The 26,553-nt window shown below is 50.0% G+C and overlaps 2 protein-coding genes across 2 annotated transcripts in view; one reads left to right on the top strand and one right to left on the bottom strand.

The window, feature by feature from the left end:
* The window catches only part of TTBK1 (tau tubulin kinase 1), a 40,862-nt gene extending 22,763 nt beyond the window's left edge, over window positions 1–18,099 (bottom strand). Inside the window, exons 1-13 of the mRNA XM_031434659.2 lie at window positions 17,498–18,099; window positions 14,412–14,573; window positions 9,339–9,486; window positions 8,941–9,014; window positions 8,605–8,745; window positions 7,708–7,812; window positions 7,204–7,269; window positions 6,679–6,771; window positions 6,468–6,593; window positions 5,023–5,177; window positions 3,857–4,088; window positions 3,432–3,610; window positions 229–787 (exon numbers count right to left, since the gene is read on the bottom strand). Coding sequence (XP_031290519.1) covers window positions 229–787; window positions 3,432–3,610; window positions 3,857–4,088; window positions 5,023–5,177; window positions 6,468–6,593; window positions 6,679–6,771; window positions 7,204–7,269; window positions 7,708–7,812; window positions 8,605–8,745; window positions 8,941–9,014; window positions 9,339–9,486; window positions 14,412–14,519 — 1,986 coding nt within the window. The 5' untranslated portion in view covers window positions 14,520–14,573; window positions 17,498–18,099. The remainder of the gene's footprint in view (window positions 1–228; window positions 788–3,431; window positions 3,611–3,856; window positions 4,089–5,022; window positions 5,178–6,467; window positions 6,594–6,678; window positions 6,772–7,203; window positions 7,270–7,707; window positions 7,813–8,604; window positions 8,746–8,940; window positions 9,015–9,338; window positions 9,487–14,411; window positions 14,574–17,497) is intronic.
* Window positions 10,280–11,014, top strand: LOC135318626 (small ribosomal subunit protein uS8-like). The gene has a single exon (XM_064476509.1). It carries the CDS (start codon window positions 10,497–10,499, stop codon window positions 11,004–11,006), a length of 510 nt encoding a protein of 169 aa, XP_064332579.1. The 5' UTR covers window positions 10,280–10,496; the 3' UTR covers window positions 11,007–11,014.
* Window positions 18,100–26,553: the final 8,454 nt, after the last annotated feature.

The raw sequence follows: 26,553 nt of genomic DNA, 5'->3' as shown, positions 1-26,553 counted from the left end.
TGCTGCTTTGTCACCTGGCCGACACTGCCCAGAATGCAAGACTCAACTCAGAACTGGGAGGATACTTCCTAAGCCTTGCCTGCCTCCCGCCTCAAACATGGTTTCAGATCTGTAAACCTGTCTCCATTTATCCCAGCTGCAACTTGGCAGCCCCCAAGGAGCACACGGGGCTACATGCCAGGACTGTGAGCGTCGGGGGTGGGGGATGGGGTGCAAGCCCAACCTTACCGGTCTCTGTGGGCCTGTGGGATCCGACTCTCTCCGTCGAGGGCGGGGTCCCGAGTGCAATGGCGAGTGGGAAGGGCTACCGGGCGTAGGGGGCTGCGATGTCTCTGAACGGCCATCGGCCTGGCTCAGCTGGGGTGGCAGGGGCTGGGCTGTCGGCCGCAGGTCCTCCTCGGCCAGCGTATGAATGCCACGTCCCCGGGGCCGGACGGCGGGCTCTGCCCCTGGCCGCCGCCGCTCCTCGCCCTCCTCGGGCAGCGGCCGTAGCTCCTCGGGCTCCTCGTCCGTGGTGCCCGACGTGCTGGGCTCGGCCCCCGGGGGGAAGTCCTTCAGCTCTGTCTCCTTGTCAATGATGACCCACTCCTTGCTGTCAAAGTCCTCCTCCTCGGCCAGCGGCACCGAGCGGAAGGCATTGCTCAGGGCCTCCTGCTCCACAGAGGCTGACACATCCATGCGCCCACTGGCCTGCCGGTCGGCATGGCCCGTGTCCACTGACAGCATCTGGGCCGGCTGTGAGGAGCAGGCCTGGCGTGAGGGCGAGCCAGGCAGATCCATGCGTGACCTGCAAAGCCGCCCCACGTGGAGATCAGTGCCTGGCCTCTCTGGACTCCCCAGTGACACCCAGGAGGTGGCAGGGTGGAGCATGATGCCTGAGACCTCCTGACCACTGCACTGCTCCCACCTGGACCAGGCCCCGCCACCTGCTGGGTTGTCACCCTCCAACCTCACTCCCTGCAAAGATCTCATTTATTCATTTATTCATTCATTCAATCAACACATATTTTTGAATGCTTACTGTGTTCCAGGAATATATGCAGAAAGTAAAATCTGGTTCCTGTGCCCAAGGGAACGCTGTCCTCCAGATCACCCTCCAGGAAGCTGAATCTTCCTAAAGGTAACTTGATGCTTGCCCAGCCAGGGCTCCCACACCATACAGGCTCCCTGGCCCTTTTCTAGCCTCTTCTACCACTACTCTGCAGGCCTGCCTGACTGGTTTTATCACCCCCAACCCACTCCAGTGGCTCCCAGGACAAAGTCCACATGCCTTAGTTGGCATCCAAGGCCCCTGGTGGTCAGCTGAAGGCCTATTTTCCCCCTTCCCCTAGCCAGATCCATCTCAGATTTGCTTGCTTTTCTCCAAATTGCTTACACCTCTGTGCCTTTATAAATGCCACTCCCTCCACACAGTCTGTCCTTCCACTCTTTGCTCTCTGACCCAGCTTGGGTGTCCTCTTCTGCAGGGAGCCTTTCCATCCTGCATCGATGGTTAGTTTGCCCTCTCGGCACTCCTTGTGTCCCCTCTTGTCACAGAGCGGAGCACATGTGTGTTTACAAATCTGCCTCCCCAGGAGGCTGCAAGCTCTGTCAAGCAGGGGCTGGGTCCCCTCTGCCTTTTTGCCTCTGGGATGCAGATCCTACCTGGAGACATCTCTTTCCTTGCTATCTCAGCCTGTGCTGTGAACCTCACGTTACTTGCAGAGGTTCTCAACTGGGGTGTACCGACCCCAAGGTGAGAGTATTTCTGGTTGTAGGATGCCACACAAGGAAGAACTGTCCCCTTCCAAATGCCAGGGTTCCCCACTGAGAACCACGGAGGCCTTGCTCACACTCAGGCTGTGGGCAGGGGACTGACTTCTAGCCTCACCAGCATCAAGCCTGGGAGGGGAGGGCTGCAGTTCAAAGCCAGCTGTGGGGATTTCTCAGCATCCTCCCACCCCAGCCTCTGTGGGACCTGCCACCTCCACTCTATACAACATTTCTATCAATTTGCTCATAAGGCTTAAGATAAAACCCCCAGAGGGAGACCACTCAGGTCTCATATTCATACTCCCAGTAAGTGACTGGTATCACTTCCTTTCCTGAGAGTACAGTTTTGATGGATATAAAGGAGAGAGGATGCGAGAGAAAGAGAGGGGCTGAAGATGGGGGAGGAGGTGGGACACCCCAATCCCATCTGCTTCATATGTTCTCGTGTCCCAAGTGCCCCAGAACCCCACCCCCTAAACCCTTCTTCCTGCCAGAGATCCCGAACCTTCTCCTCGACCTTCTCCTCTGCCCACTGTCCCTGAAACAAGGATTCACTCGGAGCCAAACCAATGGGCTCATCTTTGTGGAGAGCATTTCTCACCTCTCTTCTCCACTCAGGGCCCTTCCAGACTGCCCTTCCTCACTCCTCCCTGTCTCCTGAGCCCTCTGGGCACCCATGGATGAAAATGTGGTCTTCAGTCCCAGGTAGTTCAACCTGTGAGCGTGTGTGTAAATGTGAGTGCGGTGAGTGTGTGCGTGTGGTGTGTGTAAATGTGAGTGTGTGTGAGGGCTGTCGGCTCCCTCAGGACAGGGCCTGCGTCCCTCTGTCCTGGGGTTACCACAGGAATTGGTACAGGGGCGCCCTGGCTTGGGCGTCTCCACACCCCAAAGAGGCACTGTGCCCTATCTCAGAGGTGGAGTGAGTTTGCGGCAGAAACCAGAGGAGGGGCTGTGGCTGAGGTGGGGCCTGAAGGGGCGTGAGCGTGGAAAGGACCCCCTACCCAGGGCTGGGCCTCAGGAAGAAATAACTTTCCAGGTGCAGAGAGGGCACCAGCCTTGCTGTGGGGTCAAGACCCACCTAGAGCCAAGGGAGGGTGGGGATATCTCTCCCACCCAAGGTTGTCCCACCCACCAGATCTCAGGGGAGATTCCAGCCCTTGGTCCCTGGCGGCCATTAGCCACCCAGGGTCAACTACCCACACTCTCACCCCTACTAAAGGCTCACTTTGGCTCTAAACTCTTCAATACTCCTTCCCACCAACCAGGTCCCTCCCTGACATTCAGATCCCTGAGCCCTGATTCCCAAAATTTAGTCTGTCCCCTCAAGCACTCCCCAAACCCTTCTCCCAGGCCCCTTCCCAAAGCTGAAGGGAGCCTCAGCAGCTGCTCTGAGACATCTGTAATTAGTCCCTAGGGAAGGAGGTTCTGGAAGCACACCCACCTCCCATTTCAGCCCTCACCTCCTCCTGGGCCTGGGGAGCCAGCGCATCCCTCCTACACCTGCCCCACACCCACCCGCCTTTGTGGCCTGAGCTGGGCCCTCTCCATCCCCTACCCCTCATCCAGCTCCTGTCACTGACTCTAAAGTCCTGCCTTGTATCTGACCTTTCCTCCAGACCAGCCCTGTGAAGGTCCAGGGGACCAGGGGCCCTAGACCATCCCCCTAGCCCCAGACCCACCTCCTCTCATGCAGTTCCACCCGCCCATCCGCTGTGGACAGCCTCTCCGACTCAGGGCTGTTGACCCTCCGGTAGCGCTGAGAACGGACTGGAGTTGTTGGTGAGTCTGGAGGTGCACGCACTGGCGAACTGGGGACCCCCACACCTCGACTCTGCTCCTCCTCCACCATACAAGGGGTCTGCAGGAGAGGGGAGTTCCGTGAGCTGGGGCTGACAGGGCAGCTGTGGATCAGGTGGTTTTCTCGGGGTAAAGGAGACAGAGGGAGGTCTGAGTACCAGGATGTCAGAGATCCTGCGATGGGACCAGGAGGCCAGGGAGGCAGGGCCACAGGGTAGATGGAGGAACAGGGAGGTGCCCGTGGGTGGGGAGCCAGCAGGTAGGGGAAGGCCGCCACCCGCCACCCCCTATCCCGGGCTGCAGTTACTTTGCCGATGTTGATCCGGAGTTTGTTCCGGTTGACATCTGTCTCCTCCCAGACTTCAGCCTCAGGACCCCCGGGGTGGGGGACAAGGTGCAGGCTGGGGCCCAGCCCTTCAGGGGGCCGCCCAGGCAGGATTGGGGGTGCGTTCTCCTGGTCACTCAGGTGCTCGCCCTGCAGCACATCCTCAGTGTTCTCCCGGAGCAGGTCGCCAGGCACTGGTGTCACATTGACCACCCTGTGGAAGCCAGGAGGGGGCCGTAGGCAAAGGTGGCAGGGGTGCCCTCCTCCACTGGAGGCCCTGGAGACCACCCACCACCCATGGGAGTGGGCACAGGTGAGGCCCCAGCAGGGTGGTGCTGTCCGCAGTCCAGTCTCCATCCCAGGCTTGCAAAGCCGCTGGGATCAGACCACCCTCAGGTGGGCAGAGGCCTGAGGGGTGGGCATGGCACCACCTGGTTCTGTTTGTTTAGGAGACCCTACTGCCTTCCTGCCCTGCCAGCTCCCTACTGCAGTTCACTTATCGGCCTCCAGGAGACCAAGAAAATGGATCTAAACAAAGAATCACTTTGGATTTCCTCAAGCCATGTCTTTACAGACCCAGGCACACAACATCCTCGCAAATCCTATTGAGTCTCCCCAACATGTCCCCTGGCTCGCTCCCGGCACGGGGTGGGGAGCCCTTCTCACCCTGGCCCCTCTCTGGGCCACTCAGTCTTTGTACTTGTCACATGGGTCTGAAATCACTGACCCATTGATTACAAACATCCCAGACTCAACTGAGAGCACTTTGAGGGCAGGGGCTACAAGTTTCTTCTCTAATCCCCCACAGGGCCTGGTGCTGGGGCTCAAGACCTGTTCACCGAATGGACACGTGTGATCGCTGAGTATCAGACAAACTTTGGGGCTTGGGGAATCTCACTCAGGCTCCATGCTCCCCAGTAAGGTCAAAACTCCAAATAAGGACGCCCACCCTATCCCCAGGTTGAACGTGGAGTTGTGGCAGAACTTCCTAAGGTTCAAGAACCCTGCCATTGAGCACCAAGAATAGGAGAGACAGCCAGCTGTGTCCAGGTAGGAAGAGGAAGAGAGGGCTGGCTTCTTGGGTGACACTTCGGGGCAGGGGTCGTCTGCCCCCCTCACTGGCCGTCACACCTCCCACGGAGACTCACCCAAACATGGCTGCTGTCTGCCGGGTGTTCTGCTGGGGCGGGGTGGAGGTGCTCGTGGACAGAAGGGCATCTGTGCCCGCCTTCTCCCAGTCAAAGGCCTCATTCTCAGCGATGCCCCGCTCCTTCATGCTGTTCTCAAACACTGACATAATCAACTGCAGGGGTGGGGGTGGCGGGAGGACAGAGAGGTGACCCCAGGGCTAGCCAGGAGGAGGGGGCAGTTGCTGGGATTGCAGGGGGAAGAGAGGGACCTTCCAGGTCAGGGATGGGCCAAGAGGAGGTATTGGAAGAAGGGCACATTGATTTTAAATGAAAACATGCACATGATATGCAAATAAGCATGCAAATTATCATCTTAAGCCCCACTGGCTGGACACAAGCCCTCAGAGTTGTTTCCTGATGACCATCCCGAGCCTCCTCTGCCATCTCCACCATCTCAGCAGAAGCATCAGCAGTAGTTCCCCAAACCCACCACCTGGGGCCATGCCTCTGCAGGCGGCTTCCTCTGCCTGCAGTTCCTTTCCCAGCATCCTCTTCTCTCTGAAGCCTTCCCTGATTTCCCTGCCCACACAGTTCCAGGGCTGGGCACAGAGCAACAGTTTGAATTGTTCACTTGCCTATCTACCACCTCTACATTTCCAGCAGCCAGCACAGGGCCCAGCCCAGTGTGTGTTCGGAGCTATGTGGTCTGAGGACCGAATGAGTCCCCTACTGCCATGGTGAGGTAACTCTGCCAACAACCAGGTCTCTGGTTTCAGGAGTTGGTGGCCTCCTAGACCTTTCCACTTCTGACTTAGCCTTCTCCAGTGCATTCTCTCTGCTGGCAGGACCCCTTTCACTGTGGGCCCACTATGGGTCTGACACTATCTCTGCTCCCACAGTGTGTAGCCTCATGCCTGGCATGTAGTGGATCCTGGGCAGAAGATTGCTGATGTTTCCCCCATTCCCCGACCAGGGTCAGTGGGTCCCTTTGGGGTGTGGTGATGGTGCCTTGGAAAGAGCACTGGACTTGGAGTCAGATGTGCCTGAGCCCCGCCTTGCTCCTAACCAGGCTTTCAGGCCTCAGTTTCTGCATCTATGAAATGGGCACAATCATCCCACTTGGTCTCCTGCAGAGTTTTCATGTGAAGTACCTCAAAGCACTTGGCTTCATTAATTGTTAAGTGCTGGAGTAATAACATAAGGAACACGCAACATCACCAAAGGCTTGTTTTGAAGCTTAAATGAGTTAATGCAGGAAAAGCACTGAGAACAGCATGAGCTCTTGATAAATCTTAGCTGTGACTACTGTTTACAAAGAGCACAAAAGTTTCATGCAGTTGGAAGACCAGGGGAGGTACTCAGGGCCAAGCTGGCAGGGGTGTGGGGCCTCAGCAGGTTGAGTGGTGCTGGAGACAGTCACCCACAGAGAGGTGTTGTGGGTGCGCTGGCAGGCAGGCCCCCACCTGGTAATCAGGCTTGGTGAAGTAGTCGAGGCTGGCAATGTGGTCCAGGAAGAGGTGGAACTCAGAGGGCATGTGCTTCAGCAGCATCCGGTGCTCGTACTTCTCCTTGATCATCCCTACCTGCTCCTGGAGATAAGAGAGCACAGGAAGATGGAGACCCAGCTGCCCTACGCCCCCTCCCTGTCCTTAGACCCAGATGCACAGCGCTCACCTTGTCCTTGATCTTCCGCCAAGGCAGCTGACCCACTGCAAACTCCACCAGCATGTAGAAGAGGGACCATAGGTCATCGTGGCGGCCCATCTCCTGGGGGCGGGGGCGGGGAGGGGGGTCACCCACGGCTCTCAGGTCCTTCCCTGGGAGTGGGGGGCTGACCCTCCACTGAGGGCCACCAGTCAAGGGGCCTGACACCCAGAACCCTGTGGGCAGAGCTGGGGTCTCCCTGAAGCCATGGCTCAATTCCTGCCCCACCAACACACACAGAATCTCATGGTCAAAATGTTTGTGTGTGCTTTCTCACCCCACAGAGATCTGTGATGTGGACAGAGAGGAGGGCATCCCCTAAAACAAGGCAGAAGGTGACCTCAAGGGGAGACGTCAGTGGAGCCTTCTTCCAATCAGGGTCTCTGGAGGGGCAGCTTCCAGCCCCTGACCCGCCCTCTTTCTCAGCAGCGTACTCTGCTCCTAACCTGTGCCCCTACTGTCCCCATGTACCTCAGTCCCGGCCCTGCCACTCACCCGGTTCTTGTGGGCATTGACTGAGGCATAGCGGACAGTCCCCCGAAACCCGGCCACATTCCGAGGCTGCAGAGGGGAGAACACCACCAGGAACGTCACCTGCTGCCCCTGATCTCGGCCACATCTCAACCCTGCTTGCCAAGCCCAACTCTGCCTGCTTTAACCCTGACAGTCTCCCATCCGACCCCCACCCCGCATGTCGGGCCTCATCAGGAGCAAGCGTGACACACCAACCTCAATCCTAAACCTGCCTCCTGCCCCTACTCACTGCCCCTGCATCCATCCCTGATCAGGGTTGGCAGACAGACCACAGGGCATGGATGTGGCATCCACCAAGAGCCCAGGCCAGGGTGGAGAGGGGATGGGCCAAGTGTGGACCCAGCACTGGGTCACACTGAGCACAAGGCCTGGCCTGTCTAGGCAGCTGCAGGAAAAACTGGTGGAGGGTCCCCAGGTCAGGGGATGGGGCGAGAGGCCATGACTCCCGTGAGCCGCGGTACTCACGGGCCGAACGTCCCCCGTGGTGTTGGTGTACTGCCGGGCCAGCCCGAAATCCAACATGTAGCACTTTCTGTAGGTGGAGGGCAGCCTGCCCATGGCAAAGTTTGACTGGAGGAAGACAGTAGCTGTGAGTGTGGGGCTCCAAGCCCACCTGGCCCACCTCAGGGGGCGCCAAGAAACAGCTCTGGTGAGGGACCCTCTGCCCCACGTACACTCACGTGAGAGTAAAACATCACCATGGGCAGCAGGTCATGGAACCTCATCTGAGGGACAAGTGTGATTATCCTCATTTTAGAGAGGAGGAAACTGAAGGGCAAACTGGGGGCTTCTCCAAGATCACGCAGCAAGTGATGACCCAGCCAAGGTCTACCAGGCTCGGAATCCTTGGGATTACCCACAGGGCCATGTGGCTTAGTGTAACTGCCTCTCTCTGAGGCAGCAGGAGACCAGGATTATTCTTGCTGTGTGACTTTGAGCCATTCAACCAACCTCTCTGGGCCTCACCCCTTTAAATTGGAGGGTTTTTTCCAACACCAAGATCCAAGATGTCACAAAGTCAGCTACTTGCCAGAGCCTCAGCTCTCGGTCTCCTTCCTTCAGTCCCTCTGTCCTCCCCCAACCCCTTCACCTTTCCAGGTTCAAGGACTGTTAGGTCAGGGGTGAGATAAAGGAAGAGAAGAGAACAGAGGGGAGGACATGGGCATGGCCAAGGGGTGGTCAAGGTGTGTGCTCCTGGGAGGTAGGGGAGAGGAGGAGATGGGGCTTGGGTTGGAGAGCAGAGGGAGGGGAAAGGTAGAAGAGGCTATCCCTGCCCCAACCACTGTTCTGGAGAAGAAACCAGGGGACCAAGAGAAGGAGAGGAGGTGGGCGGTGTGCTTTGGAGGAGGGGGCAGCCCTCACCGGCTTGATGTCTCGGTGCAGGAAGCCTACGGAGTGGATGGCCTCTATGGACTCCAGGATCTGCTTGCCCAGCCGCAGCGTGGTGCTCAGTGTGAAGGTGCCTCTCGGCTGGCTGCGGCGCAGGTCGGCCAGGTTCCGGCCCTGGGGTGGGGGTGGGGTGGGCCCAGTTCAGCTACCATCCCAACCACCACCACCCTGACATTCTGTCCAGCTTCGCCTGCAAAGGCTTATGCCCACTCCTCCCTCCTCCTGGGGTCACAGTCTCTAAACCACCCCAGGACTCACCACCCAAGCTCTTGGGGGAGAGTGAAGGGAGGATGGGCCACGGGGACTCACCTGGAGCTGCATCACTACATAGTTAAACTTCTCGTTCCGGCCACAGCCGATGAACCTGCACACGTGGTCTTTCCCTGAGGGCACAGACAGGGGTCTTCCAATGCCTACTCCTTGCTCACTTCCAGCCCTAAGGTGAGCTCCTGGTGCACTCTTGATTCCTGGTCCCCCAGCCCTGGTCCCAGGACCACATCTACCACCTCCTGCTGACTTAAGGCCATCATCGCTCTTAGACTCTGGTCCCATCTCCCTTCGTCCATCACCTCTCTCAGCCTCTGGCTCCATCACCTCTTTCCTCCACCACACCACATCTCCTCCCACCACCCCCAGCCTCTTACCCCAGCACCTCTCAGCCCCTGGCTCCATCACCTCTTCCCTCCCATCCTGCCCTGGGCCCGCACCTTGCAGCTTTTTGAGCACAGCCACCTCCATCTTGAGGACCTGCTTGGGCTGCTGGGCCGACTCCACCTTGAGGGCCACGTTCTCCCTGGTCAGCAGGTCCATGGCCTCATAGATCTCACCAAAGCCCCCGCCCCCGATTTTTTTGAGCTACAGAGACAGGTGGGAGAAAATAGGGGACACAGGGATCAGACTGAGCAGCTCCCATCCCATCCATTGCTGGGTCACACCCTCCATTGATGGGGGCAGGGGCTGTCCTTGAAGGGGAGGACCCTATGGTCCCAACTCGCCCCACACACCAGTGCTCCTACCTCCCCTCCTAGTGCTGGAGACAGACAGCACAGCCCACAGGTTTACAACCGTACACACACACACACACACACACACACAGGGCCAGACATCAGAGTGGGCAGTGGGAAAGGGTGTGAGAACTGAGACTCTACAGAGACATGCAGACAAGCCAATGCAGGATTCTGAAGAGATCATGGGCCGTCATGAGCCTTTTAAGGACAATAAATATCACCATCTCCCCATCCCCCATACAGACTGAGCAGCCTCCATCCAGAAGGAAAACTAATTTTCAGAACCTCGCAGCTTCATGTGGGTCCCTCAGGGAGGCCAGCCCTTCCCAGGGTTGGCAGTCTCCTGAAAGGTGTCACCACGAGCAGAGAGCATTTCAAGGGGAGTGTTTGGGGGAGGGGACTCAGCAAAAGAGGTTCACTGCCCTGGCCCCATGCTGAAGCTCACATCACTCCCAAGGCCCCAGGACAGATGCCCAAAACCAGAGAGAGATTCCTCTCGGGGGGAATATGGTGGGGATGGAGGTTTGAAGAAAAAAAAAAATCTGTCTATTCCCCGAGGGCAGTGTAGTGGAGCTCTGACCCTCCAGTCCCTCCTCCTCCAGCACCCCCAGGGCAGGCAGTGGGAAAAGGCAGAGGGGAGAACTGTGATGGAGGAAGTGTCGGCCAGGGCCGATAAGCAGAACTGAGTTATGAGGCAGGATTAAAAGTCATTTCAAGTCAAGGGCCCAGGGGTCTTGGAGAGTGAGGTTGTTGCAGGCAATGATCAGGGGATAGGGAGAAGGTCCTGAGTTCTAAGTTGAGACTCATTTGGTTTAAGAAAGATGTACCCCCTTTCTGCCATCTGTCTGTGCCTCCATAATGGCACAGGTGAAGGTCCTGGCTGATGCTCTCAACAGCATTAACACTGCTGCAAAGAGGCGAAGGCTAGGTTCTTATCAGGCCATGCTTCAAAGTTATTTCCAGTTTCTAACTGTGATGATGAAGCATAGTTACGTTGGTCAGTTTGAAATCATCGATGCTCACAGAGCTTGGAAAATTGTTGTGAACCCCACAGGCAGGCTAAACAAGCGTGGAGTGATCAGCCCCATATGTGATGTGCAACTCAAAGATCTCGAAAAATGGCAGAATAACCCACTCCCATCCCATCAGTGTGGTTTCATTGCACTGACAACCTCATCTGGCATCATGAATCATGAGGAAGCAAGACAAAAACACCCAGCAGGGAAAATTTGGGGATTCTTTTTCTACAGATGTAATAAATTTGTGCAAACAGAATGCCTCAATGGGAGGGAGAAAAAGATGCACAGCTCAATTTTCACCTCCCCACATGGGTGGCCTGCCCTCTCTGAGCATCTTCCAGAGCCCTAACTTGTGTCCTGTTGGCTTGTAACTCACCAGCCACAGCTGGGCTTGCTCATGATTGGATGGAGGCTGCTCTGATCAGCCAGCTTGTAAACTCCTGACTCTGAGCCTCCTGCATCTCCCAGCCCTCCCTTTAGAATTTATTCAGCACTCGGATGCCCCATAAATGTTTAATGGTGGTTGAAACATGGAAATGGAGGGAGATGGGGGCAGGGCAGAGCTGAGGACTGGGAGTCGCCAGCAGGTTACAACTGAAGCTACTCTAGAGAGAAAGAGAAGGATATAAGGGAAATTTTAGGAGAAAAATGGAAGGTTGGTTGGGTTCTTGTGACCAGGAAAGAGGAGGGAGGGAGGAAGAACAGTGAGAAACCAGGATGCCTTGTCTACTTGAGATGAAAGTTAAGGTCAGATTTCTAGAAGAATTTCAGAACAGGAGGAGGGGACAGATGCAGACTCAAAGGAAGCAATGGCATGTCTTCCTCTGGGAAACTTTAAACTCAGGGGAGAATCAATTTCTTCTAGATTCTTTATGGTTTACTTTGCTGGAGCATGGAGGAAAGAGCGAGGGGGAGGACAACCACCACATCTCAACTCACAGATGTCACCTCAGCTCATCTGCAAATACTTCTAGCCACCTAGGTGAGGAAGGTCACAGGAGAAAAACTTCTAAGGCACAGAGAGGTGAGTACCGTGCTCAGTTCATGTTACCAGTAAGTAGCAAAGCCAGGTTTCACTTAAACCCAGGAAATCTGATGCAGAACCCACTCCTCACCACAGTGTTACAGGGATGGTTGACCACACTGGCATTATAAGTGTGAATGCTGAAATTCAAGCCCAGATCTGCCAGTCTTCAAAATCCTTGCTGGAGATGATAAGTAAGGCTCAGGGTAGCCAAGATATATCTGTAACCTACTCCCCAGTTTCCCACGGTGCCAAAAGATATTTCTCTACCACCTTTATTTCTAAACAGAACGTATCTTTCCTTCTTTAGTTCCCTCTTCACCCCCTAGCCACCCATTACAGAACCTTTAGGGGTGGGGGAGCATAGTGGGCACAGTAACCCTAATAATACTTTTAGGAGGCCATGAAAATGTTTTAATTTCTTTTAAAATCAGAAGGGGAAAAAATGAAATTTTGGGTAAAAAAATTGTATTATATAATATTAATTGATTCCTCTTTATACCAATGCAGTCATACAATGCAATTTTCAGTACTTTATTATGTTGGAGGGGGCCTGTGAAGGCAAAAGTGCCCAAAGCCCAGCAAAGTCATAGAACAGCTTTGCCCACGCCCAGTAACAGGAATGTTCTCTCACCTTCCCTGCACCAGACCCTATTCCTCCCCTCCTACATTTTCTCACAACCCCCTACCCCCTGTCAAAGGACCCCCCCCAAAACAAAAAAAAAAAAACAGCAGGAGAAATACAACACAACAGGACCAGCATTCACTTAGGAAAAAGGAAACCTGGTTTGTTGGCCCAGCTCTAGGTGACCTGGAGTGAGTTTCTTAAATTCTCTCAGCCTCTGCTTTTCCCCTTCTGTAAAATGAGAGAGTTTGGCTAGAATTGTTCGCAATTCTTCTTCAGCTCTATGATCCTGATCCTTGGACTGGCTAATTCTTGGGAAGCTTCATAGCTCGGTGACTGTTGCCCCCACAGTCAGACAGTTCCACTGACTGGTCATGGGAAGTTGGCAAGTTAGCTCATCTCTGTGCCTCAGTTTCCACACTTGTGAAATAGGGATAATAACAGTATCTACTCCATAGGTTGTTGAGATAATGCATTGAGGGCATTTTGCACAGCGCCTGGCAACAGTAAGTTCTCAAAACAAATGTTAAGTTTTTATTGTTACTATAGTTTGATATTCTGATTCTGAGAGGCACCCCTCAAAAAAAAATGTTATTATTTTTAAATACTCCACCTAGTGCCACTGACCTTCATTTTCTCATAGCACAGCCCACCTGGGCAACTTGTTCTTGGTTTAGGGACTGGCTGAGGGGAGGCATCTGGCACCCCACCCTCTCTAGTTCTCCAGGGGCCGGGGAGGGAATGAGGGGAAATTGAGGTCACCCTGGCAAAGATTGAGGGCTTGCCCCGTTCCCCCCACCAGCTCTGTCACTTCTCTCCACTCATCTCAAAAAGCAAAGGAGAGTTCTAACCCAAACTCAGTATGCCTGTGAATATTCTTTTTCTCACCTCTTCAATGCAAAAGTCCCCCTGCCTCCAACCTGCCCCACCCCAGTGTAGGGTGTGGGTTGCGTCTTGGAGAAACACTACTCACTTTGCCAGACCCTTATTTCTTTGTTTATTGCCCTGGTTCCTCCTCTTCCAATGTCTGTCCCCTTACTCTCCTTCTCAGGAATTCCCTCTCTGGGACATAGACAGACCCTTCCCTCAGCTCTCTGGCTCCTTCAAACCCCCTCCCTCTCCTCACCTCTCTCCCAGACCCAGAGACATCTCTGATAAAGCTGCCATCTTTGCCACTTTCCCTGGGCCACTAGGGGACCAGCCCACTCTGTGGTTGTTGCCATGGAGACCCGTTGGCAGCCAGGCCCCAATCTTCTCTCAACCTCACACCGCTGGTGCACTGAACCCCTACCTCCACCCTATGCAGACCCACAAGCTCACATACTATCATCCCAAATTCTGCCCCACATCATCCTAACTCCATTAAAAAGGATATCAGAACTCTCTCAAGCATCAGAAAGGAAGGCGGGCTGTGGCACAGGGATTGATTTATAGTAGGTGCGTTCAGCATACACTACACTGCCTTAGCCTCAACCCTCACGTGTCGCCCTCCCATCGGAGGCCCAAAGCCCCGAGGAGGTTCAGACTACAACTCCCAGCAGGCCGAACAGCCTGAAGTCCTGGGCTGGAGAAGCAAGGCACGCTGGGAGATGAAGTCCCGGAGTGTTGCACCTGCCGCAGGAAGCAGTGAGGGGAGGAGGGTGGTTGGAGAAGATGGAGTGCGGATGCGGTGGGAACCGCCTGCAGGGCCTCTTTCCCCAACCCAGCTTTTCTGTCCTTTGCGGAAGAGGAGGGGCTCACTCATTGCCCTTCTCCAAGGTCCAGCAGAGGAAGAGCCCCCTCCCTCATCCCCGCCCTCCTCCCCACACCGCGCTCTGCGGCTCCTGCTCCAACATCCAACCAGGAGTTGTTCCAGGCTGGGCCCGACCAACGTGACCTAGCCGGGAAAGGGGTGAGAGATTGCAGGGTTGAAGAGAGGGCACCGGGAGAAAGCGATTGTCCGCAAGTGTAAGCAAAATATTGACCTGCAAGCCGTATGCAAATAAGCTTAGGGGCACCTCCCTCTTAGGGTAGGGGCGCCGAGGGCACCTGTTTTAACAGATCTCCAGATCCTCTCCTCCCGTCCGACCCCCGCCCTTCCCTCTGCCCGCTGGTCACTCACTCACCACCTTCCAGCGATCCTTGACCACGTAGTTGGCCGGCAGGATGTCGGCCTGCTCCCCTCCCCCACTCATGTTGGTTTCGTCCTTAAGAGCTGCCGCTAGGCACTGCATCCGCCAGCCAGAGGGAGGGGTGTCCGCAGGGCCTGCCCTTGGGGGGCCATCTACCTGGGGGAGTGGGGAGGGGCTGTGAGGGGGGACAAGTTAGGGCCCAGTACCCCCTTGCAGTTACAGAATAGAGGAGCTCCGTTCTCCTGGCAAGCATCCTTCCCTGGCCCACTGGATAGATGCTCCAGGGGTCACTGGGGGAAGCATTGTGTAAACACCTGGGTGGAGGCTAGAGAAGACAGAAATGCTATCCATGGGAAGGGAGATGCAAACTACAAACTGGAGATGTGAAAATCAACAACGGGAGACACACGTGATGGAAAAAGGAGAGGAAAATGATGTGTGAACCGGCTGTGGGGAAAGCGTTTCCCAAAGAGACATATGCTCACTAATGTGGGGGAGACTTCCTAACCAAGGGATGCATCAGACTGGGATAGATGCTTAGGTAGGGGAGATCTGGGCCAAGAAGGACCAGCCTGAGTGACTCCATCCGTGGCCCCCACACCCACACCTTCCCTGTTCCACCCTGGGCCCAGGGAACTGTGCATCTGAGATTTACCGAAGGGAGAGAACTGCTGGCCAAGGGGTGACCCATGGAAGACACACACCAGAGTGACAGAGACCTGCTAGTCAACTATGGGAGATGTGAGCATCAGAAAATAAGGAGCTACCCAGCCCTCTGAGGATGGTGCTGAGTGAGGAGGCTGCAACCGTTCTCAGTGCTGAGCCCCAACCACTGACACTGCCACGGGGGTGAGAAGCAAGAATGTGAGTGATGGGGTGAACATAAGGGGATGGACTAAGACATGGATTTTAGAGGGATGACAGCCCTGTAGCTACTCAGAGGGGGAGAGGCAGGATGAATTGAGGGGAGGTGGGGACAGCAGACCTAACAGAAAGCAGGAGGAGTGACAGGGAGCAGTGGATCTGGATGGACACGGGGTGAGAGAGCCTCTGACCACACCTTTCTGTGTCTGTTCAGGAACTGACAAAAAGAAACACAGCTCTTGCCACATTTGGATAGGTAGAAGCTTGATATCAGGGGAGTGTTCCAAGTGAGGGCTGGGAAAGCCAGCCAGTGTTATCCAGAGAAATGTCAGTGTGGGCAGGTGTGTGTCTGTTTGTGTATCCCTCTGTGTGAGTGTATATGTGTATGTCTTTGTGTGTCCTGCGTGCATCTGTGTGTTTGTGTCTTTGTGTCTGTCTGTGTGATTGCCTGTGTGTAGGCAGGGGTCAAAAGAGGCTTTTTGAGCTCTCTGCCAACCCAGGACAGAGAGGGAACCAGGATCTTTTCTTCTTTCTCCCTACACTTTTTATAAGCACTTGGCTCTGCCCTCATAGAGATCCTGGAGAGTCACAGAGGAAAGGAAGTTAGGCCAGGTTTGGTGGGGGAAGCCGAAAGGAGGGAAGTTCCTAAGATACCTCTGGATGGGGTGGGAACTCCGTGAGCCTCTCTTTCCTTGGGATGGACTAACTCCCCAAGGCTCCTGTGTCTGGCCATCCTGGTACAGGAGCAGTGTGGGATAGTGAAGGAGTGGAAACAGCCTTCAACAGGTTACAGCATGCTGCCAGGGACATGTAAAGATAAGATCTTCATGGAGAGGGACACTGTCACTCTTTCTGTCTTTCTTCAAATGACTCAGCTGACTGTTTCCTCCAAGCCACACAACTTCAGAGTATCAGAATTGTGGAGTATCACATAGGCCTCTGCTTTCCTTCTGCCAAGCAGTTATGGGGCATCAGGAATTCGGAGGGTAGTGAGGGCAGTGGCAGGATGAAGGGAGAGGTAAGGATGGGGATTCTGGAATAAAGATGGAGGCAGGTTAAGGACAAGATTGAAGAAGCAATTGAACCAGTAGGGAGGGAACCTTAAGGAGTTAGACAGGGTGATCTCCAGTGGGCTTTCCAGTCCTGTGATGGTGGATTCTATAGATTGATGAGGGAGATGTGAGTCCTGCTCCCATTTTATAGATGGGCAAGCATAGAAGGAAGAGGAGAGACGGGAAAACGGGGAGTGGAGATAGGAGAATAAATGAGGGTTTCCTGCCTTTGCCCACCGTCCTTCCCACTCTCTGCCTCAGAGGACTGCACTCAGCCCAGGCTAGGGTTGGATGACACGAACACGAGGAACCTGGCTGCCCCATGACTGCCCCCTCAGGACACTTTGGTGTGTGGAGGCATGGGTGTGTAGTGAGGTAAGGCTTGTGGAGGAGGTTTTTATGATTATCTGTCAGGGAGTGTGCATGTATAAGAGTGTGGGCCAGTGATGTGGGGTGTGGCGGTATACTAAGTGGTTAGCAGTTCATCATGGCACGTGCATATAGGTGTTGATGTGCACCTATGCAAGGTGTGAGCCAGGTGTGTGGGGGAATCTGAGAGCCCAGGTAAGAAGAGGTGAAGGAGATTGGTGAGGGGTACTGGGAACACATGAAAAGAGACGTGGAAGGGGGCAGAGGGGAATGCAAGGAACAAGGGGTGACAGGATCAGAAGAGAGGGTTGCATAAGATAGAAACAGGTGAGGGATAATGATGACAAGTGATGAGGGGACAGGACCCCAAGAGGTGTTTGTGGGTACAGTTGAAGGAGTGAGGAGGGAAGTAAGGAGGCTGATGGCAGGAATGGAGGGACTGAAGACAGGGAGAGAGGTTATGAAGACAGCTGGGAACGACTGTCAGGGATGACAGGGGAGTGAAGCCTTAGGGTCCAGGACAGAGGTTAGAAGCCAGGAGCAAACCCCTTGGAGGACAGGCTGGAGAGGGTGGGTATGTGTGCTGGGGGGCAGGGCGCTCTTCCAGGCCTCGGGATGCGGCCCAGGCTGTGTAGGCCAGCGTCCCAGCTCGGGCGGAGATGGCACAGGGAGGGGGAGCTGGGGAAGGCTGCGCTGGGAAGTGAGCCAGGCCAGAGGCCCGATGGGCCCACAGAAGGGGCCCCCTCCCCGAACCCGCCCGGCCCGCCGGCCCGGCCCCGCCCCGCCTCGCCTCACCTGCTCTGTGCCCGCTGCGGCTGCGGCTGCGGCGGCGGAGGCAGCGGCTCGGGGCGGCGCATCCCCCGGGACCGGGGCGGGGCGGAGACGGGGGCGGCTCAGTGCGGCGCTGGGTGGCCCGCTCCCTCCGGCGGCAGCGGCGGCGGCGGCGGCCTCCTGACCGGGACCATCCCGGCCCGGCCCGACCCGGCCCCGATCCTCCTCGGGCGACAGCGGCGGCAGCGGCAGAGCGGGGAGCTGCCCACAATGCACTGCGTCGCCAGCATCAGCACCAGCCCTGACATCACCATCTCACCGCCCCGGCTCTTACATCACCGTCCTTGCTCTGACATCACATTCTACTCTGCTGCTCTCCGATCCTGCGGCCCTAGGACTCTCTCTCGGATGGACCTGCTCCCGCTCTTAGATTGTCCTCACTGATCTCTTCTGTGCACTTGACCCCCACCTCTGAACAGGGCTCCATCACTCATCTCTCTCCACAAACCTCACCTGTCTCCATCAATTTTTATCTTCTCCAGTCCCAGGATGTCACTGTCACTCCTCGCCTGCTCCCGTCAGCCTCAGTTGAGTCTCCAACGCATCCTCCATATGTTCATATTACTTTCCTCTAGACTCATTTCCCCTCACCTGTACCCATCCTCCCATATGGGGACCCCCCCCCATTTCTTCTAACATCATCACCTATAACTCTCACCTCACTACATACATGACTTACCTCCTGGCTCAACTTGGCCCTTTCTTTTTTTTGGCCTCTTCTCCCCTCTGTTGACAAACCCTCATTTTTCTCTTACCAAATAACATGCATACTCCTTACTATGACATGAAACTTTCTTCCCAATATGGGCCCATAGAGACTATTACTACCCTTCTGACTGATTGGATTGCTCAGCATTCTCTGAACATTCTTTGCACTTTGTCTTTCTCAGGTCCTTCCTTCCATCCTTCATGTCTTCAACAAATGCACATTGAGTACCTTCAACAACAATAACAACAATAATAATAGAGGTAACGACTTATTCCTGCCAGACACAGTCCTGACTTTATGCATATTAACTCATTTAACCCTCACAACAACATTTTGAGGTAGCAGTACTATTGTTATACCCATTTTATAGATGAGGAGACTAAGATGCAGAGAGATTGAGTTATTTGCCTTGGGTTACATACACAGCTAGCAAGGGGCATAGCTGGGGTTCAAACCCTGGCTCCATAGTTCATGCCCCAAAACTCTATGCTGGGAAGAAGGATCACTGAGTCTGCAAGAGTAGTCAGAGGAGGCTTCTCAGAGGAGGTGTATTCAGCTGTAATTTGAAGGATTAGTAGGAGTTTTTCAACAGATGAGTGGGGCCAGGGCACAGGCTGAGAAGACAGCATGTGGTGAGTTGGGGGTGACCATGTACAAGTTCATGAAGGGCCTTTTGTGCCGTGTTAAGATAATTGGATTCTTTCCATTTAGTTTTTGGAAGCATAGTGGCCAATGCGGTGAGCCATCCAGATCCCCCTTCAGAATCTGGGGACTCATTACCCTGGCTGCCTGGGGTGCTGAAGATTCACAGCTCTCAGCTCACTCTCTCCCTGAGAATTGCCATTGGCCAAGGGAGCTGCCTCATCCACAATCACGTGCCCTTCCTGGGGCATCCCATAGCCAATCGATGATCAACCTGTGAGCACCAAGGCCAGGTCCTCACCCCAACTCATGGCAGCTCTGAAGGGACATCCCATTTACAAACCCCTGTTAGGTTCAGCTGAGGCTTCGACTGAGGCTGCATCAAAGCTCAGAATCTCCTCTGCCCAGTGCTGCTTCCTTCACTCCTCCCCAAATGTTGATAGTCAGAGCACTTCCCCGTAAGCCTCCTGCATGAGCATCTCTGTCTCAGAGTCAGCATCCAGGGGACTCGGACCTCTAGATAGAAAATCACTGGAGAATTTTGAGCAGAGATAAGACACAGTCTTCTTTGAGGATTGGGTTAGAATTCAGAGTTGTCTTTTTTCTTTTTCAGTATTTTAGAAATGTTTCTCTACTGTTTTCTAGCTTGCATTGGTTCTGATGAGAAATCTGCCATTATCCTTATCTTTGTTTCTCTGTATGTGATGTCTTTTATCCTGCTGGCTACTTATATGATATTCTCTTTGTCATTGGTTTTACTCTATTTGACTATGATGTACCTTGGTGTAGTTTTATGCATGTTTCGTGTGCTTGGGGTTTGTTGAGCTTCTTGTATCTGTGGATTTATAGTTTTCATCAAGTTTAGAAAATTTTTGGCCATCATTTACTCAAATATTTTTTCTGCCCCCCTCTTTCCTTCAGAGACTCTGAATACCCTGCATACAGACTGTGCAAGTTGTCCCACGGCTCAGTTATGCTTTGTTCATTTTTTTCTAGTCTTTTTTCTATGTTTTATTTTGGATAGTTTCTACTGTTATTTATTTAGGTTTATTAATCTTTTATTTGCCAGTGTCTAATCTGGTATGAACCCCATCCAATATATTTTTCATTGTAGTTTACATCTCTAGAAGTTCGATCTGGGTCTTTAAAAAAATCTTCCGTGTTCCATTTTTCTCTAACTTCTTTTTTTTTTTAATGAGGGGGAGGTAATTGAGTTTATTAATTTATATTTGGAGGAGGTAACGGGGATTGAACCAGGACCTCATGCATGCTAAGCATGCACTCTACTGCTTGAGCTATACCTTCCCCCCTAACTTCTTAAACATATGGAATAGTTATAATAACTCTTTTAATATACTTGTTGACTAATTTTATTATCTGAATAATTTCAGGATCCATTTCAATTGATTATTCTTCACGCTGTGGGTCATATTTTTCTGTTCCTTTCCATACTGGAATTTTTATTTTATTTCTTAAAATTTTATTGAAGTATAGTTGATTTACAATATTGTGTTATCCCCAGTACCTCCATTAAATTAAAAAACAAACAAAACAATATTGTGTTAGTTTCAGTTGTAGAGCAAAGTGATTTGGATATATTTTTTTCAGATGCTTTTCCATTATAGGTTATTACAAGATATTGAATATGGTTCCCTGCACTATACAGTGGGTCCTTGTTGTTTATCTATTTCATATGTAGTAGTGTGCATCTGTTAAACCCATACTCCTAATTTTTCCCTTCCCTTCTTTTCCCCTTTGGTAATCATTGATTTTTTTTAATGTCTAAGTCTGTTCCTGTTTTATAAATATATTCATTTATATTGTTTATATTGTTTTTTATGTTCCACATATAAGTGACATCATATATTTGTCTTTGACTTACATCACTTAGTATGATAATCTCTAGGTCCATCCATGTTGCTAAAAATGGCAATATTTTATTCTTTTTTATGGCTGAGTAACATTCCATTGTGTGTGTATATATATATGTGTGTGTATGTATGTATATATATACACATACACACCACATTTTCCTTATTATAATTTTTTATTAGATGTTAAGTACTGTGACTTTTACCCGGTGGGGTCTTGGATATTTTTGTATTTCAGTAAATATTCTTGGGCTTTGTTCAGGATGCAGTTAATTCACTTAGAAACAGTTTGATCCTTTCAAGGCTTATTTTTAAGTCTTTGATAGTTGGGAACTGAACAGCACCGAGTCTGGGCCTAATTTTCCCCACCACTGAGGCAAACCCTTTGGCATCATTTACCCAATGCTCCATGAATTATGAGGTTTTCCACATCAGCTGGAGGGAAAGTCACGATTTCCATCCTTGTGTGAGCTCTGAAGATTGTTCGCTCTGCTCTTTTCAGGTGGTTCTCTCCCACCTCAGATAGTTTTCTGACACACATGTGCTGAATAGCTGACCAGCACCGGGAACCCACTGGAGATTCCAGATCTCTCTCTCCTATCCTGTGCTCTGTCCTGCAAACTAGCTGCCTTGCCTTGCTGAACTCCCTACCCCATCTCCCCAGCTCAAGGAGACAGCCTGGCTCAGCCTGGGTCCCTCCTGCCTGCAAACCTCAACCTCACCTGGCTTGTTTCTGGTCTTTCAGGAGTCACTATCCTGTGCTGCCTGATGGTCAATATTCAAACATCTTTGTTTCGTACATCCTTCCAATTTTTGGTTGTTAAACATGGAAAAGTATAAGCAAAGGAAACCATCAACAAAATGAAAAGGCAACCCCTATGACACGGAGAAAATATTTGCAAATCATATATCTGATGAAGAGTTAATATCTAAAAAGTATAAAGAATTCATACAACTCAATAAAAAAAATCTGATTTAAAAATGGGTAGAGGATCTGAATAGACATTTTTCCAAAGAAGACATACAAATGACCAAAAGGTACCTGAAAAGGTGCTCAACACCACTAATCATCAGGGAAATGCAAATCAAAACCACAGTGAGCTCTCCCTTCACATCTGTCAGGATGGCTGTTATCAAAAAGATAAGAAATAAAAACCAGTGTTGGTAAGGATGTGGAGAAAAGAGGACACTTGCACACTGTTGGTGAGAATGTAAACCAGTGAAGCCATTATGGAAAACAGTATGGAAGTTCCTCAAAAAATTAAAAGTAAAACTACCATATAATCCAACAATTCCACATCTGAGTATTTATCTAAAGAAATGAAGTCACTATCTTCAAAAGCTATCTCTGCACCCCCATGTTCATTGGAGTATTACTTACAATAGCCAAGACATAAAAATAACCTAAGTGTCCATTGATGGACGAATGGATAAAGAAAATGTGATACACACACACACACACATATATGATATATTAGATATTAGATATATATATTAATATACACAATGGAATATTACTCAATTATTAAAAAAGGGGAATCCTGCCAGTCACAACAACATGGATGGACCTTGAAGGCACTAAGCTAAGTGAAATAAGTCAGACAGAGGATAAATACTGCATTGTATCACTTACATGTGAAATCTAAAAAAAAAAAGAGAGAGAGAATTCATAGATACAGAGAACAGATTGGTGGTTGCCAGAAGTGGAGCATGGAGTGAGTGAAATGGGTGGAGGTGGTCAAAGGTACAAACTTCCAGGAATAAGATAATTAAGTCCTGGGGCTGTAATATACAGTGAGGTGACCATAGTTAACACTACTGTATTGTATATTTGAAAGTTACTAAGAAACTAGATCTTAAAATTTCTCAACATGCAAAAAATTTTGTGAGTATGTGTGCAGATGGATGTTAACTAAACTTATTGTGGTGGTCATTTCAAAATATATACATATGTCATATCATTATATTGTATACCTGAAACTAGTATGTTATATGTCAATTAAATTTCAATTTTTAAAAATCCATATAAGAGAAAGCATGACAAATACACACACACACAGACACACACACACACACACACAAAGCAAAGAAAAAGCGTAGTAACTATAAAGTGCAAAAAAGATAATAGGAAAAACTTCCAAGCATGTAAGTAATCACAATAAATATAAATGGATGAACTCCATTGATAGACCACTGGCTTTTTAAAAATGCAGATATAAGCTGCTTACTAAAGACATGCTTGGAATACAGAAAGGTTGAAATTAAATATGTAAAAATAGATGAGTCCAAAAGAACTCATTAGGAAAAAAAGTGGGTCATACCATAAGGACAAAAGTATACCACCAAGAACATGTAACAATTCTAAACTTGCGCTCAACTAACTGTCTCAGAATGCAAAGTAACAATGGGTAAAATTACAAGAAAAAAATTAAAAATCCACTGTCAAAGGGAGATTTTAACAAAATTACCTTAGTAACTGATAGATCAAATGGGTTAAAAAAAAAAGTAAAAATATAGAAGATTTGAAAAATAAAAATATAACAAACAAGCTTGATGTAACGTATGTGTGCATAGACTATTGTATGTATTATCCTATATATAATATCTGTGTTTGATATTATACTATTACATACATAGATATCTGTTATACATAGATATCAATATTATATACATACATATATACATAATTGATATTGTATGTATATAATATATAGTTACAAGTACAGTTAATAGGTACTATATATATGGGTCTGAAATAGACAACAAAATTTTAAGATTTGATAAAACTGGGTAGTGGATACAGTGATATTTGATACACTATTCTCCATACTTTTCTCCTACTTGCTATGTTTTGTAATAAATTTTAAAATTCATAATTATTCACAAGAAAATACACAATTGAGCACTAAGGCTGAATTTCCTATTTTGGCTTCTACAGATGCCTGACACAGAAACAGGACTGAGTCCAGATGTTCCTGCCTTTCACAACATTTCCATCATAAGTGATGTCACCAGCAGGACAGCATCCTAGCCACTGGCATGGGGACAGAATCAGACTAAGAATGTACCCAAGTAAGGTAGGTGTAGTATACATGAGGACATAGAGATTCTCAACCCTGTTCCCCCTACAACATATCTGAGAAAGGAAAGTCACATTTGAAAAGCAAACAGACAAAATACATGAGAGGGTAAATCTGGTCCCTGCTACTCCTTCCTGGCTGGAAGTGATGTTTGATCTGGATGTTAACTGCGGGAATGTGAGGATAAACTGGAAGGAGTCCTCCACAGGCTTCATTTATGTTTCTTTGAATCTCTCCATCCTTCACACATCGCTGCATGATATTAAGTGGATTTCACCAATTCCTGAGCTAAGTCTGGCCCTTCCCAAGCCAAATAGAGTCTAAAGTCTGACTCCTCATTACTCCTTTTATAGCTCCTTTAGTGACCACTGAGTAAGTCAGTCCTGCACAAAACATGTGCTTTAAAAAAAAAAAAGTATCTGCAGAGCTATAGATTGAAAAAGATTTTAAAAAGGCATGTAGAAAATGAGTAAGGTTCAACCACCTGTCTAGGGATGCACACTATTTATGTCTTTTTTTGTCCTTAGTATAAAAGTAAGGGCAGTGGTTACTTTTGGAGGAATGAGAAGGCTGTAACTGGGATTGGACACATGGAAACTTCTGCGTGGCTGATGATCTATTTCTTGACATGAGTGGTGGTTACAGGAATATTTTACAGTAATTCATTTGCCTTAAGGTGGTGTTCTGCATTTTCATGTTTTTTAAACATTTTTTATTGGGGTATCCAATGAATGAATGAATGGGTCTGGGCACAGAGCATCAGTGGTTGCTAACATCCGAAAAGAGAGACATCCAGACACTGTGTGCCCCATGATGGCAGCACACACCACCTGTGAAGTAGTGTTGTTCACAGTTGAACCTGAATCTGATCATACTTCTAGATCCAAAACCAATTTATAGGACAGAGGAATACTTTAAATGGCACTACAGGAATATAATCAGTAAACTGCAGACTGTAGGATATCTGCAGGACAAGTGAGGGGAGGAGAGAAGATATGCAGGGGGAAGGTGTTGATTAAAAGAGACTTAAAAGATATGTCCACCAATCACAATATGTAAACTTGATGTGGCTCCTGATTTTAAACAAATTGTAAACAAACATTTATAACATTTCTAAGACAGCTTGAAATTTGAACACTGTTAAAATATTTGATGACAGTAAGAAAATGTTACTAAATCTTTCAGCTGTCATAATAGTGTTGTGGTTACTGTTTTTAAGAGTATCTTTAGAGACACATATTAAAATATTTACAAATGAAATAATGTGATCTTGAATTTGCATCAAAATAGTACAGTGAGGAAATTGGACATTCATATAGATGAAACAAGATTTGTCATAAATTGATCATTGTTGAATTTCATATTTTCCATACTTTATTTTTGCATTTTAAAAAATAGCTTTATGAGGAATAATTTATATATCAGTAAAACTTGCCAGTTGTTAAGTATACAATTTAATAATATTTTGTAAATTTGTAGAGTTGTGCAATCATCACCTCAATCCAGTTTTAGAACATTTCCATCATGCCAGAAAGTTTCCTTGGGCCCTCTGCAGTCTAAAAAATAGTGCACATATCTTAATTTAAAAATTCTTTATTGCTAAAAAATGCTAACCATAATCTGACAATGCAGTGTTGCCACAAACCTTCAATTTGTGAAAAAAAAATGCAACATTGCAAGCAAAGCACAACAAACAAGGCATACCTATACTGTATCTGAACTGCACCCTATGCAAACAAAGTATATAATTAAGGCAAGATAACATCTCTTACCAACTTTATGGAGGAGGAAACTGAGACTCAGAGGGTTTAAGGGACCTGACCAAGGTCATAGAGCTAGCAAGTAACTGAATTAGAACTTTTCTGGCCTCCGGTCACCTGGTGAGACACTTTCCCCACCATGCTGCGAGGCTAGCCTACCCACCATCCTTGTTCCCCCATCTCATCACTTGGTGTCCCATCCCTCCCTCTCAGGCCTCGCTGCATTGAGCCTAATATCTGAGCTGCTGGCCATGGCTGGTCCCACAGCTTCAGCCAACTCAACTGGATACAGAACCAATGGCAGGCCTTTGTTTTCCGTCTGGAGACCAAGTATGCCTTCTAGTCTTTCTCCCTCAGGCTGAGCTGGAAGGGGGAGGTCAGCCACATCAGAAGTCTGGGCCCATCTCTAAGGAGATGGAGGCTAGTTTATTTTCTTTAGGATACAGAGGCAGAAACAAGATGCTCTGTGTATATATGTGCATGTGAGTGGCTCACCTGTGGGGAAAACCAGAGGAAGATGTGATCAAGGGTGAGGAAGTTGGAGGAGGTCACCCATCAAGGTCTCTGTCATCAGTGGCTGGCTTGCTGAGGATGCAGGTGTGACTGTGTGTGAGAAGGTGCTGGGGGCACTAGTGCACAGCTGTGCACACACGTTTGCCCTGTGGTCGGTGATCTTTGGAGTTGGGCCCCTCAGAGGACAGAGATATCCTAAAATCTCCTTGCCTTCTTTTGTGTTTTTGCAACTTTAAAAATTATTATAGTGTCTGCTCTGTAACCCCATACATTGCCATTGTATAGTTATTCAGGAAGAACTCAGAAGAAAGCACCATGGTGCTTTCCTCTGGGGAGTAGGATTGGCGTGTCAGGATTCCCATTCCACTGAATATTCTCTTGTTCCATTTGAATTTTTCGTCCAATATTTGTGCAATTTTCATAATAGAATGAAAGAGAAATCATT

The sequence above is a fragment of the Camelus dromedarius genome, chromosome 19 (assembly GCF_036321535.1).
Source record: "Camelus dromedarius isolate mCamDro1 chromosome 19, mCamDro1.pat, whole genome shotgun sequence".
In the NCBI taxonomy this organism is placed as follows: Eukaryota; Metazoa; Chordata; class Mammalia; order Artiodactyla; family Camelidae; genus Camelus; species Camelus dromedarius.
This window is presented reverse-complemented; position numbering and strand designations above follow the sequence as displayed.

What these genes read in the sequence shown, in the direction of transcription:
- LOC135318626 (XM_064476509.1), top strand. Translation starts at nt 10,497, where the DNA reads ATGGCACAGGTGAAGGTCCTGGCTGATGCTCTCAACAGCATTAACACT.